Source organism: Sinocyclocheilus rhinocerous, unplaced genomic scaffold (assembly GCF_001515625.1).
Source record: "Sinocyclocheilus rhinocerous isolate Xijiao unplaced genomic scaffold, SAMN03320098_v1.1 scaffold3801, whole genome shotgun sequence".
Lineage (NCBI taxonomy): Eukaryota > Metazoa > Chordata > Actinopteri > Cypriniformes > Cyprinidae > Sinocyclocheilus > Sinocyclocheilus rhinocerous.
In genome coordinates, this window is record NW_015652297.1 from 82,496 (window position 1) to 95,445 (window position 12,950).

Here is a 12,950-nt window from a genome sequence, read left to right on the forward strand (position 1 = left end):
AGAGAGAGAGTGTGAGAGTGTGTGTGTGTGTGTGTGAGAGAGAGAGAGTGTGAGAGTGTGTGTGTGTGTGTGTGAGAGAGAGAGAGTGTGAGAGTGTGTGTGTGTGTGTGTGTCAGTGAGTGAGTGAGTGTGTGTGTGTGTGAGGGGCGTGTCGGTGTCGTGTTTCTCTTTTGTCACCTGCAGCATTAAATCTTTGTCTGATTCCCCGTCAGCAGCAGAAACTCTCTCTCTCTCTCTCTCTCTGTCACGGAGAGTGATGGAGTCCAGCAGCGGGCGCTTCTCTCTCTTCTCCCCGCACCCAGCGCTCTTCCTGCGGCTGGAGGACAGGAGTTTCCCGCGCAGCCCGAAGTGCGCCCGCTGCAGGAATCACGGCGTGGTTTCGGCTCTGAAGGGCCACAAACGCTTCTGCCGCTGGCGCGACTGCGCGTGCGTCAAGTGCGCGTTGATCGCGGAGAGGCAGCGCGTCATGGCGGCGCAGGTGGCGCTGCGGAGGCAGCAGGCGCAGGAGGAGCTGCAGATGATTTACCCCGCGGCAGGAGCGAGCGAGGCCGGCTTGAGGATCTCCAGAGCACCGCTGAGCTCCGCCGCTCCGTCCGCGTTCGACGCCTTCAGTCCGGACGCGTTCAGAGACGGTAGGAGCTGTTTCTGTGTGCTGATTACAAAGTGTGTTGTTTTTGTTCAGATGCAAACATAATTAATCCGTTAGAATTAGTCCGTTTAACGTTTCATGTTGAATGCATTTAATTAGTTTATAGATAATTGTATGTTTATAGAGAACACTGCTGCTCGATATTCATATTACGCATGAATAATGAGAAAGAGATTCATAGGTTTATAGTAGTGACACAGAGAGGTTTATAGCAATGTATTCCAGCATTAAAGAGATCAGAGCACTTATACTGAAAACAAACAAACAAAAGAACAACCAATAGAAACCATGACAGAAATTCTAATAATTTCTACTACAAATACCATTACAAATATTACAAACCATCAACTTTTAACCATCAAAACCATTAAAAAATAGTTTTCTGTAGTGTGTTTTGGAACTTATTGGTTTAGACAAGCCACCAATAAAAGGTGATCAATTACCAGTAGAGACCCACAGCATCCATTACGTTTCCATTAAAACCAATGCAAGTCCCATTATAACCAGTAAAACCATTACAAATCCTGTGATGCTGTCTATGGTTTTTTTCCGTGTGAAAGCCTGTAAAGATGAGCTTCCATTCTGTTGCCTGCTATGAACAAAACACTGACACTATTGATGTTTTATTTCTGCAGAGAAAAGCCTAAACAAGCGCGGTGTGTTCAGACGGATGAGTCGGGCTTTGTTCAGCCCAGAGAAGAGTGACCCGCTGAAGGACCGTGTGAGCTCCTCGGATCTGGAGTCCGGCGGCGAGTCGGAGAAACCCGGGGAAGAGCGGTCCAGAGCGCCGGCTGTGGTTCTGAGCAGGATCTTCCCCGGCGTCCAGCGAGACGCTCTGGACTCGGCGCTGGAGGCCGGTTCTGGAGACGTGCTGAGGGCCATGGAGCTGCTGCTGGGTTCTCCACACCTGGGCTCCAGATCCGCCTCCTCCACGAACTCCTTCAGCCCTCGGTTTGCCATCGCTCCGCTGCGACTCGCCTACTCAACACCCAGCTTCACTCCTCCGTATCTGTCCCTGCGGCCCCCAGCAGACTATCCGCTCCCCGGGGCCCTGCGGGACTCTCTCAGCCCCACGGTGCTTTACTCCAGCCTCAGCCGACACAAATAACCCTTAACCTCTTAACTCTCACCCGTTTACTTCAGTTTTACAAATCAATCCTGATCTAATCATGGCAAACTATATGTCGTTGGAAAGGTCTAAACTCCTAAATAGACATTTTACCACTGTTTTTGTTACAAATTATGTAGGAACAGTAATAGATTAATTCATGACAAGAGTGCACCCTTAACAAATCTGCATAACAGGAGTTCTGACCTTTGTCACAAAAATCTTTCTTCGTTGCCATGTTTTAGAAATCATCATAAATTATATATCAATTGAAAGCTTAAAACCTCAAAATTCATCCTATTTTAAGACGTTGCCTTACCATGGAAATGGTACACAAAATCATATTACAGCATGTTTTCATTCATGAATTATAACAGTTTAAGTGTGGATAGTGCACTCTCGTCTGTTAAAGAGCTAAACTACAGCGAAATAAAGTTTGGTGATTTGAGATCGAGTCACTAGCAGCTCATGGAAGGAATTACAGTTTTATACACGTATAGTTTTATACATTAGTTTTTGTAAAATGTATATTTTTATGCATGTTTGAAAAAAGTCACAGTTTGTTAATAAACCTTGAAAACTTTGTTTTATTGAGTATGGAAAAGGAAGCTACATCAGATCTATGCAAGGTTTCACCTGAAATATGAATCTGTGGTTCACAGCTGAGAAACAGTCTAAAGTTGTGTTTTTGGACTCAATTTTGGACTGTTTTTGGCTAAATAAAACCACTATACATCTGTAAACACATTAAAATGATCATCGCATAGCTTCTCCTGCTAATAATGAAACGGTATGAAACTGCTGCTTTACAGGAACGTCAGCAGTGTTTGCAAATTAATAGATTTGGATGTTAACACAATTAGCATTAACACAGATGTATCTTTAAAATATTTTAATGTTTCGTAGTGATGATTCAGTAACAGTCGATGTATCGTTGTTAACTTCAATTACAGCTGTTAGTTTACAAAGCCCTTCTGTTAAATTCTGACAACATGATCTTACATTAACTCATTAACTCTTACATTAACAATCAAACCCAGAATAGTGGGTTTAATAGTATTTGTCAAGGTTTACTATAAGAAAAGAAAAACACTCATGCAGTGCTTCAGTAGACCTGAAACAGCTTTTCAATTCAAAACAATGCTGTTGTCTAAAAGGAAAATAACCTCAAACCATGTAATACTGCCAAAACAAATACTGCACAGGGCTCGAAATTAACTTTTTTACTTGGTAGCACTGGTGCTCCCAACTTCAAAAAGTTAGGAGCACTCACCAAAAACATGACAACAATTATATGCACTCGCACAAATGCTCCCAAATATAGTTTGAGGTCGCACAGATTAAATTTCGGGAGCATATGCGACCAAAATGGTCGCAATTTCGAGCCTTGCTGCAGGTTGCCAAAAAAGCACCACAAACATTTCACACATCAAAAAGATGTAAAACCCATGTTAGAGGATCAGAGAGCATTGACTTGCTCCTCACAAACACACGAAACACACGAAACACACGTGACCTGAGCGTGTTTGGCTTCTCTTAACCCACTAAACACGACACGCAGTCACTTCAGGATTTATACGATTACTAACCCTACTACTAAGACATTATTTAAAGCATTTAAGGTAATATGTTACAGTTCTCCATCACAATGATGCGCAGCCGTATGTCGTCCTGCGATTTCTGTGATATTTGTTTATTCTGTTCATTCTGTGTGAGGAAAAAAGGAGAAATTTACATGATAAACTTTTATTGTAGTGTAAATTAATCATTAATTTGGGCACAAAACATGAAAACCTTTCAGACTAATTTAATTATGCAAATGCATTCAGGAAGACATAATTTACATACAATCAAGAAACATACAGTCAAAGTGAATCTTGTATATTCGTAGATTATACAGAAACACACTAACTCATGTTTTAGAGAAAATATAATAAACTAAATAACACCAATATGCAGTCAACATTTTACCAAATTAGTTCAAACTGCAGTCTCAGTCATAATACCCACTAAAAACAATGTTGCTATTTAATGAGAATACTGTATATTTTGTGATAATATAAGCTAAATATATACTGTACAAAACGAGTCCTCACTGATGGGACAGTAACTACAAAATCACAAAACGAGTGAGAAATGAAGGATGAGAGAGTAATGAAAACAAGTCCAGACACGTTTGCTTTGCTTTGTCCTTACTTTATCTGCTCATCTGAACACCTGTAATCAATCAGGCAAAAGACATCGGACCAGTTATCATATTACACTAACTATGCAATGACTTGAAAACATGAACAGTTCTAGTTTAGGCTCACCATTGAACCTATCTTTATTGTTGTATTTATTCAGCTTTAGTGCGGCTGCACCTCGTACTGAGAACAGCTTCTGATCAACACTAGCGCTGACTGAAATCATGCTTAATTACTGAAGGCCAAGCCTCAAACTTAGAAATAGATGAAGATATGAAGGTTATCCTCCGTCCTCTAGAGAAGCTCAGCTGAGCTCACACACAGAAACAGCAATCTGTTGCATGACAGTCTTTCTGTCTGAAAATACTGACAGAGCGCCACCTAGTGATTGAGACGCAGCATCTTATGAAGTCTGACGCTCCTGAAGATGACAACACGAAGAGAGACGCTTTGCCTTTGCCATTTATATAAATCAATTTAGTTTAGTTTATTTGAGCAAAATGAAATGGGAATGTTCTGTAACATTGGGCTGTTAGCGATGGATTAATTCGTCAGGGTCATTACTTTTGTGTCTCCAGTAAAGATCATGATGTTATTGCCTTAAAATGTTCAACAAGTTGTCTCTGATATAAATAACACATTTGTAACTTTAAGCATATTTAAGTTTTTTTTTTATTTTATTCTAAACATTCTTTTTTTTTTTAAACCAAATGCTAAACATTCAGCATTTAAACCACCAAATATCACAATTTTTCTGTCCCCAGGCTTGTGTCTGCCATTCATGATGAATACAAAACTTAATATGAGGGATTTTTTTTTTAAAAGTTGTTTGGTATATAAATAATAGTTTTCTCTAATGTATGTATATATATATATATATATTCCAAGCATTAAATTCATAAAAAAATAAATAAAGGTTTTTAGCATGTCCCTCAAAATATTGTCCATGTTATATTCGACTACTGCCCTTTAGATGAAAGTTGAAAAAAGGAAATTATGTCATATAACATAATTTAATTGGAGGGAAAACACCTGGGGAAGGTGAGTGAGAGCTAATTAATTGAGTTTTGTTAATTGTCTGTTTTTACTTATTTTATCTTTCCAGTTTGATGTGGTCAACTTCAACATGTCCACTCTGTTAAGGGGAATAAGAAAAACAAATAAATAGAAATTCTTATTTAAAAGAAGCAGCTTTATTTGACAGAGCTGCTGTGTTAGCATTGCTTGTTGAGACTTGCTGGCTGATTTTAGCTCAACGTGTCCACTCTGTTAAATCAGAAAACCTAACAGGGTGGACACATTTAGTTAATTGATCCTTACATTTATATACCTAAGATTGACCTAAATTATTTTTTTTACGTTTTACATCTCCATATCATAAATACACAAGAATTGATAAAAAATATTTTATGATATGAGTTATGATTTCCAAAAGGGATCGAATACTAGGAATGACCCATTCCCCTTAACAGGGTGGACATGGACAAACTGTGATATTCAGTGGTTTAAAATGCTGTAAAATGTTAAGAATTGTACAAAAAAAAAAAACTTAAATATGCATAAAGTTCAAAAGGTGTTATTTATGTCAAAGACAACAAAACAGAGACGACAGACACATCTGAATGTATTTGTACACCACATATTGCAGGATCTGATAGATGTGATGTAATGCCGTCAGTCTTGTGTTTGACAGAAAACATCTTCAGAAAACACTTGTAATGGTCTTGTAACGCAGCCAGTGCTCAGTGTTTTTAAGGCCACAGTGTTTATGTGTTTCTTCACACAACACGGCCATTGTATGGTATTTTTGGAGCCTGATCACTGTCTGCTGTTAATGCAGTCACATGATCTGAAAACCACCCACCGGGGGAAAACAATCCAACGCTCTCCATTGACTTGTGTTGCGGGAAGCTGCCTCCTTGCCATTTCTGACTTATAACGAGTGTTCAGCTTTCCTAATGAAACATAATGAGTTTTGAGTGTGGCCCTCAGAGACGGATGATTAGCCTGAAAGAAATGCATCTGCAGACATCCAGAAACTGCTTTACAGCACAGCGAATACAGCACCAGTCCTGACATTTTAATTCCAGCACAATTGTAATAGCCGCTCATGCTTTTTGTCACTTTAAGAAACTGCCACTTTGTTCTTGTTTAACTTGTGATTGCTCGAGTATTTTACTTGCATTGGGTGATGAAGGAAATATCAGTAACATGAACTGTTTTTCTCATGTAATTTCACGAGTCACCATCAGAGATTAACGTCATTCGGTTCAGCTAAAAACAGCTGTAAATACATCAATATCTGCTGTTCTTCTTCTCCACTTCAGCATGTGATAATAATGACAGAGCAACACAATTAAGTAATGAATTAACGAATAAGAGAAACACGACGCGGAGGAAAAACAAGGCTTAGAGACAGAAAGACAAACTTCCCCAGGAACCGGATGCTTAAGCAAACTTAAACTTCGTGTATTTTCCAAATATGCAGCAAGTGTACTAATACTACTAACTTTATAACTTTAAAGGGGTCATGGATCAGCGCTGGAGGCCCGTCTCATCTGACTTTTCACCTGTCCCCCATCACACTGACGACACACTACAGGACCTCACAGAGACACTCTGTTTCAGCTCTGCGTTTCTGTATGTTTGTCTCTGCTGGAGTCGTGCAGAGTTTGTGAAGCTCATCAGACTCACAGGAGACACTTTACCTGTTTGCTCCCGGAAGAGCCCAATTAAACCACACCGATCGCTGATTAATGCACAAATTAATGCAGTCTAAACCACCGCCAGTGGAACAAAGGACTCGACTCGACTGCGGCAAACATATCCAAGTAAATATCATTTGTATTGGATTGTTTATTTGGGGAATGATCTCTTCAGGGACTCCAGAACATTTGTAGGTGGAAAAACACGAGACCTGAAAATCTTCTGAATAACACAGAAAACTCAGATTTAATGATGGATACGAAACAAGCGGCGAAAGGAGTTGATTATAATTACAGATTTCAAGAGGATAATGGAGTCATGGAAAAAACATGGCAAAATTACATGAAGACATACTGTAAAAGAAGAGCAGTTTCTATTGTCTGTGTCTTTGATGACTCTATGATTTGATTTTTAAAGTATAGTTTAATTGAGTCCTAGTTTTATACCTGTTTGTTTTGTGTGTTTATTATTGTTATTGTGAATTTTGCTGATTTAAGTATGTCAAAAAAACAAAAAGCCATGAGGTGGGGAACAAAAAGCCTTTTTGTTCTTTTTTTGAACAAAAAGCCAAAAAGCCATGTGTGGGGAAGTCGTGGCCTAATGGTTAGAGAGTCGGACTCGTAACCCAAAGGTTGCGGGTTCGAGTCTCGTACCGGCAGGGATTGTAGGTGGGGGGAGTGAATGTACAGCGCTCTCTTCCACCTTCAATACCACGACTGAGGTGCCCTTGAGCAAGGCACCGAACCCCCAACTGCTCCCCGGGCGCCGCAGCATAAATGGCTGCCCACTGCTTGTGTGTTCACTGCTGTGTGTGTGTGCACTTTGGATGGGTTAAACGCAGAGCACTAATTCCTAGTATGGGTAACCATACTTGGCCACATGTCACTTCACTTTGATGTTTTGTGGGAATTGTGAGAATGGCTTGTGATGGTTACATCAATCAAATCAGTATCATTTGCCCTAATTGAGACAAACAATAAATTACATTCAGCCCGTCACACAGAAAAAGTCATTTTACACTGTATATATATATATATATATATATATAGTACATAAGTCTTTTCACATATCATCAATACGAATGCACCTGGCAGATTGATCCACTTAATTGTTTTGAGAGTAAACAAGTAAAAATAAATCATTATTGCTCGTGGCACAATCAGCAGCAGCAGGAGGCAATGTTTGGAACAACATGAGGATGAGTGAATGATGACAAAAGTGTTATTTTTGGCTGAACGGATCAAGTCCAGGTATAATTAGGGTGAATCTTCATTTCATGTTGACTTTAATCTCTCTGCATGACTGCATGTCAATCTAATGCCACATCTACAAACATCTTGTTTTAATTTACAAATTCAGTTTTCAAATGAAAAGATCACCATCGTTTTTCTGAAGTATATCATCATAGAGAGTAAAATACATAAAAACATGTAATTTTATGATTCCTCTCATTCTGTAAAGATCATTTAGATTTAGATGTATGTAAACTTATGACCACCACAACTGTATATATTTAGATTTGAGAAGTAATGACGTTAAATAATAACAGTTGATAATAATGATACATTTCTAAGTAACTCCTGCCAGACGTGTGTGAGGAGGGGGGAGGGGCGCTGTGGAGAGAAGTTCAGTGATTGGTTTGAAATATTAGCAACTCTAAACCAATGGGAGACTGGCACACTCGTTTAAGATCGGCGCATACAACTGCAGACAGTTAATCATTTGTACAAGTTCTTTTGACTGTAGTTAAGCATGAGCGGCAGAGGCAAAACCGGTGGCAAAGCGAGAGCGAAGGCAAAGACTCGGTCCTCCAGAGCAGGACTGCAATTCCCCGTCGGTCGGATAGAGTGCTTTTCTCCTACTTTACATAATGACTGAACATTACATTTTTAAAGAATAAAACAAGATGCCAACCAAATAAACATTGTTAAATGTGGCTGATTGCAAATACAATCAAAAGCAGGAAATTATTTTACACAATCATTAAACCAAACAAAAATTTCATAACGAGTAAATAAAACTGTTATAAGAAAATCTGTTAAGTGTGTGTTAGTGTAGAAAGTGTTTGATGCATGAAATAATAAACGGAACAAAACATTTTGAGCGGGAAACACAAACAGCCCAGTTTGAAAACAGAAGCTGCACAGTCATTGGCTAGCAGTCATGCGCAGACGTCACACATCAGCCAATCACAAGCCTCTGCATCTTCATCACATCATTAGCTCGTGACCGTTTGATGCTTTAAAAGCAGAAGCATCAGACAGAAACGTATCTCTACGTGTACTAAACGCAGAAAGAAGTATATTTTAGTGATGGCAAGAACCAAGCAGACGGCTCGTAAATCCACCGGCGGCAAAGCCCCGAGGAAGCAGCTCGCTACCAAAGCCGCCCGTAAGAGCGCCCCAGCCACCGGCGGCGTCAAGAAGCCTCATCGCTACAGGCCCGGCACCGTGGCTCTGCGGGAGATCGCACTGAACGAGACCGTTTCCACTGTAGCATGATAAATAGAAATAATGTAGCTTTTATCTGTAAAATTAATTCTGTATGAAGTTAAATCTACAAACAATACACACGGGCACGACATAACACCGATATGACAATCACTGTTTCACAATGACGTGCACATCTCTTAAATAAATTACGATACTATACTTGTAATATACATGTGCATATAATACATCAAAGTGCAATTACAGTGCTCCCCAAAGGCTCTTTTAAGAGCCACACACACCGCACTGAACGAGACCGTTTCCACTGTAGCACTGAGTGCACTGAGTAGGAAATAATGTAGCTTTTCTGTAAAGTTAATTCTGTATGAAGTTAAATCTGTACAAACGATACAAACGATACAGACATAACACCGATATGACAATCACTGTTTCACAATGACGTGCACATCTCTTAAATAAATTACGATACTATACTTGTAATATACATGTGCATATAATACATCAAAGTGCAATTACATAAATATTAAGTTAACGTTCCTGCAGCTCAAATTATGGAGCGTGGCTCTAAGTTATACAACCATGATGATGATATGAAAGTCAAAGCGTCTGCCAAATACATGTAAATATTATGTAGATATGAGTTTATCAATCGTCTTTGTCAAATTAACTTTATATCTATCTATATATATAGATATATAGATATATACGCATTGAAATATGAATTTCAATGCGAAACGCAAGACAGACATTAGATCAGAGTGCACAAGGGGTTAAACCACATTGCTTCCTGCTCTAACTAGCTGCACCATGTGATGCGGAGCTGGTTTCAGTTAGGTCCTATGAGCAACTGTAAAAGGCCTCCCTGGACACTCTTGTTTCATATTCGTTTTCGTCGGTTGACTAAAACAGAAAAGTATCTTAGTTATGTCTGGAAGAGGCAAAGGCGGTAAAGGACTCGGGAAAGGAGGCGCTAAGCGGCACCGTAAAGTGCTGCGGGATAACATCCAGGGAATCACCAAACCCGCTATTCGTCGTCTGGCGCGCCGCGGCGGCGTCAAGCGCATCTCCGGTCTGATCTACGAGGAGACCCGCGGTGTGCTGAAGGTGTTCCTGGAGAACGTGATCCGCGACGCCGTCACCTACACCGAGCACGCCAAGAGAAAGACCGTCACCGCCATGGACGTGGTGTACGCGCTGAAGCGACAGGGACGCACCTTGTACGGCTTCGGAGGATAAACTCCTTCAATCAGGAGAACGACCCCAACGGCTCTTTTAAGAGCCACACACACTCTCGCAGAAAGAGTTCATGTTGCTGTTTCATGCTTTAGATGAAAATTCACACGTGCTTGTGAACAAATCTGCTTAAAGTGAAATTAATCTGATGGTTTGTGTCTGTTTGTACCGAGGATATACGTGTGTTCGTAGCTTTTGAGCCGGAAACTGACTTTTTTTTTTTTTTTTTTAGTTTATAAGATTATTTAGCCTTTTTTTTCATAAAATAAAGAGAAAATAAGGTAGTAGTGCCAAGTAAAAATTTGTTGGACAGCAGAGGGGGGAAAAAGTAATTATTATTGCTCTCTTTTCTCCAAATTCTCTCAATGGGTCAATAAGGGTTTTAAAAATGACACCGTATAATATTTGAGATCAATTTGTTTTCTTGAAAGGAATATGACTAAGAAAAAGAGCGGGAATTAAAACAAAAGAAGCTTAGTCATGTGGGCTGATGTCGTTCAAACATGGAGCGATGGGCGGAGCTATCATTTCACCGCCTGTGATTGGCCCTCGTTCCGCTCGTGATACTTCGAGTTGTCCAATCACAGACGGGTTTATGTGTTTAGTCTGTGAAAACACGCAATCAGAAGCTTCCATATCTCTTTGGTAATTAGCATAGATTAGTCAATAAATGGCTCTGTCTCGCTCGTGCTAGTCATCGACTCGTGAGGTTTTAGTCACGCAGCAGAATCATGCCTGAACCAGCAAAGTCCGCGCCTAAGAAAGGCTCCAAAAAGGCTGTCACGAAGACCGCCGCGAAGGGAGGAAAGAAGCGCAGAAAGACCAGGAAGGAGAGCTACGCCATCTACGTCTACAAAGTGCTGAAGCAGGTTCATCTTGGCACCGGGATCTCTTCGAAGGCGATGGGCATCATGAACTCTTTCGTCAACGACATCTTCGAGCGCATCGCCGGTGAAGCGTCTCGTCTCGCTCACTACAACAAGCGCTCCACCATCACTTCCCGAGAGATCCAGACCGCCGTGCGTCTGCTGCTGCCCGGGGAGCTGGCCAAACACGCCGTGTCTGAGGGCACCAAGGCCGTCACCAAGTACACCAGCTCCAAGTAGAGCTCCGCTCCAGCGCTCACACACAAAGGCTCTTTTAAGAGCCACCCATCTTCTCGCTTAAAAGAGCTTTCATAAATTAAGAGCTTTTCACACTGAATGTGAAGATTCGGCGCGATTACGTTTTTGAATTAAAACAATAGGTCTCCATGGACCTCTTCTCACAAGTCGCGAAAAAGTGACGTGGTTTTTTTTTTTTTTTTTTATTTTTGTTCCCTCATTCCAAATAATCAGAAAAGAGGAAACCAACAATAAAACAGGAGCAAGTACTAAATTATTACTATATTACTATACTATATAGTAGTAAAACGCATGTGAACACATTTACAGAACAGCAGAGGAAAATAAAGTGTCTAATCATTATTGCTTTCCTCCAAATTCTCTCAATGGGTCAATAAGGGTTTTAAAAATGACACCGTATAATATTTGAGATCAATTTGTTTTCTTGAAAGGAATATGACTAAGAAAAAGAGCGGGAATTAAAACAAAAGAAGCTTAGTCATGTGGGCTGATGTCGTTCAAACATGGAGCGATGGGCGGAGCTATCATTTCACCGCCTGTGATTGGCCCTCGTTCCGCTCGTGATACTTCGAGTTGTCCAATCACAGACGGGTTTATGTGTTTAGTCTGTGAAAACACGCAATCAGAAGCTTCCATATCTCTTTGGTAATTAGCATAGATTAGTCAATAAATGGCTCTGTCTCGCTCGTGCTAGTCATCGACTCGTGAGGTTTTAGTCACGCAGCAGAATCATGCCTGAACCAGCAAAGTCCGCGCCTAAGAAAGGCTCCAAAAAGGCTGTCACGAAGACCGCCGCGAAGGGAGGAAAGAAGCGCAGAAAGACCAGGAAGGAGAGCTACGCCATCTACGTCTACAAAGTGCTGAAGCAGGTTCATCTTGGCACCGGGATCTCTTCGAAGGCGATGGGCATCATGAACTCTTTCGTCAACGACATCTTCGAGCGCATCGCCGGTGAAGCGTCTCGTCTCGCTCACTACAACAAGCGCTCCACCATCACTTCCCGAGAGATCCAGACCGCCGTGCGTCTGCTGCTGCCCGGGGAGCTGGCCAAACACGCCGTGTCTGAGGGCACCAAGGCCGTCACCAAGTACACCAGCTCCAAGTAGAGCTCCGCTCCAGCGCTCACACACAAAGGCTCTTTTAAGAGCCACACATCTTCTCGCTTAAAAGAGCTTTCATAAATTAAGAGCTTTTCACACTGAATGTGAAGATTCGGCGCGATTACGTTTTTGAATTAAAACAATAGGTCTCCGTGGACCTCTTCTCACAAGGCGCGAAAAAGTGACGTGTTTTTTTTTTTTTTTGTCATTTGTGTCTTATTTTTTCCCAGTTGCTCCGCGATGCAACGGGCCGTCCAATCAGATTTGAGCTTCGATCACGTGCCCAGAGCAGCTGCTGTTGCACAAAAAGGAGTGGTGGCGCTGTTCGAAAACCAGTGTAAAGAAACACCGAAGAAGAGTATTCAGAGAGTGGATTGTGAGTTCTTGTTATCTT

General features: G+C 41.0%; 4 protein-coding genes across 4 annotated transcripts; all 4 read left to right on the forward strand.

The window, feature by feature from the left end:
- Window positions 1-253: 253 nt before the first annotated feature.
- Window positions 254-1,852, forward strand: LOC107714474 (doublesex- and mab-3-related transcription factor A1). The gene is made up of 2 exons (XM_016520318.1): window positions 254-632; window positions 1,285-1,852. Exons 1-2 carry the CDS (start codon window positions 257-259, stop codon window positions 1,755-1,757), a joined length of 849 nt encoding a protein of 282 aa, XP_016375804.1. The 5' UTR covers window positions 254-256; the 3' UTR covers window positions 1,758-1,852.
- Window positions 1,853-9,989: 8,137 nt separating this feature from the next.
- Window positions 9,990-10,401, forward strand: LOC107714478 (histone H4). The gene has a single exon (XM_016520322.1). The coding sequence runs from the start codon at window positions 10,024-10,026 to the stop codon at window positions 10,333-10,335; it is 312 nt and encodes a 103-aa protein (XP_016375808.1). The 5' UTR covers window positions 9,990-10,023; the 3' UTR covers window positions 10,336-10,401.
- A 610-nt stretch (window positions 10,402-11,011) lies between these two features.
- On the forward strand, window positions 11,012-11,522 carry LOC107714477 (histone H2B 1/2-like). The gene has a single exon (XM_016520321.1). The coding sequence runs from the start codon at window positions 11,064-11,066 to the stop codon at window positions 11,436-11,438; it is 375 nt and encodes a 124-aa protein (XP_016375807.1). The 5' UTR covers window positions 11,012-11,063; the 3' UTR covers window positions 11,439-11,522.
- A 613-nt stretch (window positions 11,523-12,135) lies between these two features.
- On the forward strand, window positions 12,136-12,608 carry LOC107714475 (histone H2B 1/2-like). Its single transcript, XM_016520319.1, has one exon. The coding sequence runs from the start codon at window positions 12,188-12,190 to the stop codon at window positions 12,560-12,562; it is 375 nt and encodes a 124-aa protein (XP_016375805.1). The 5' UTR covers window positions 12,136-12,187; the 3' UTR covers window positions 12,563-12,608.
- The last annotated feature ends 342 nt before the right edge of the window (window positions 12,609-12,950 follow it).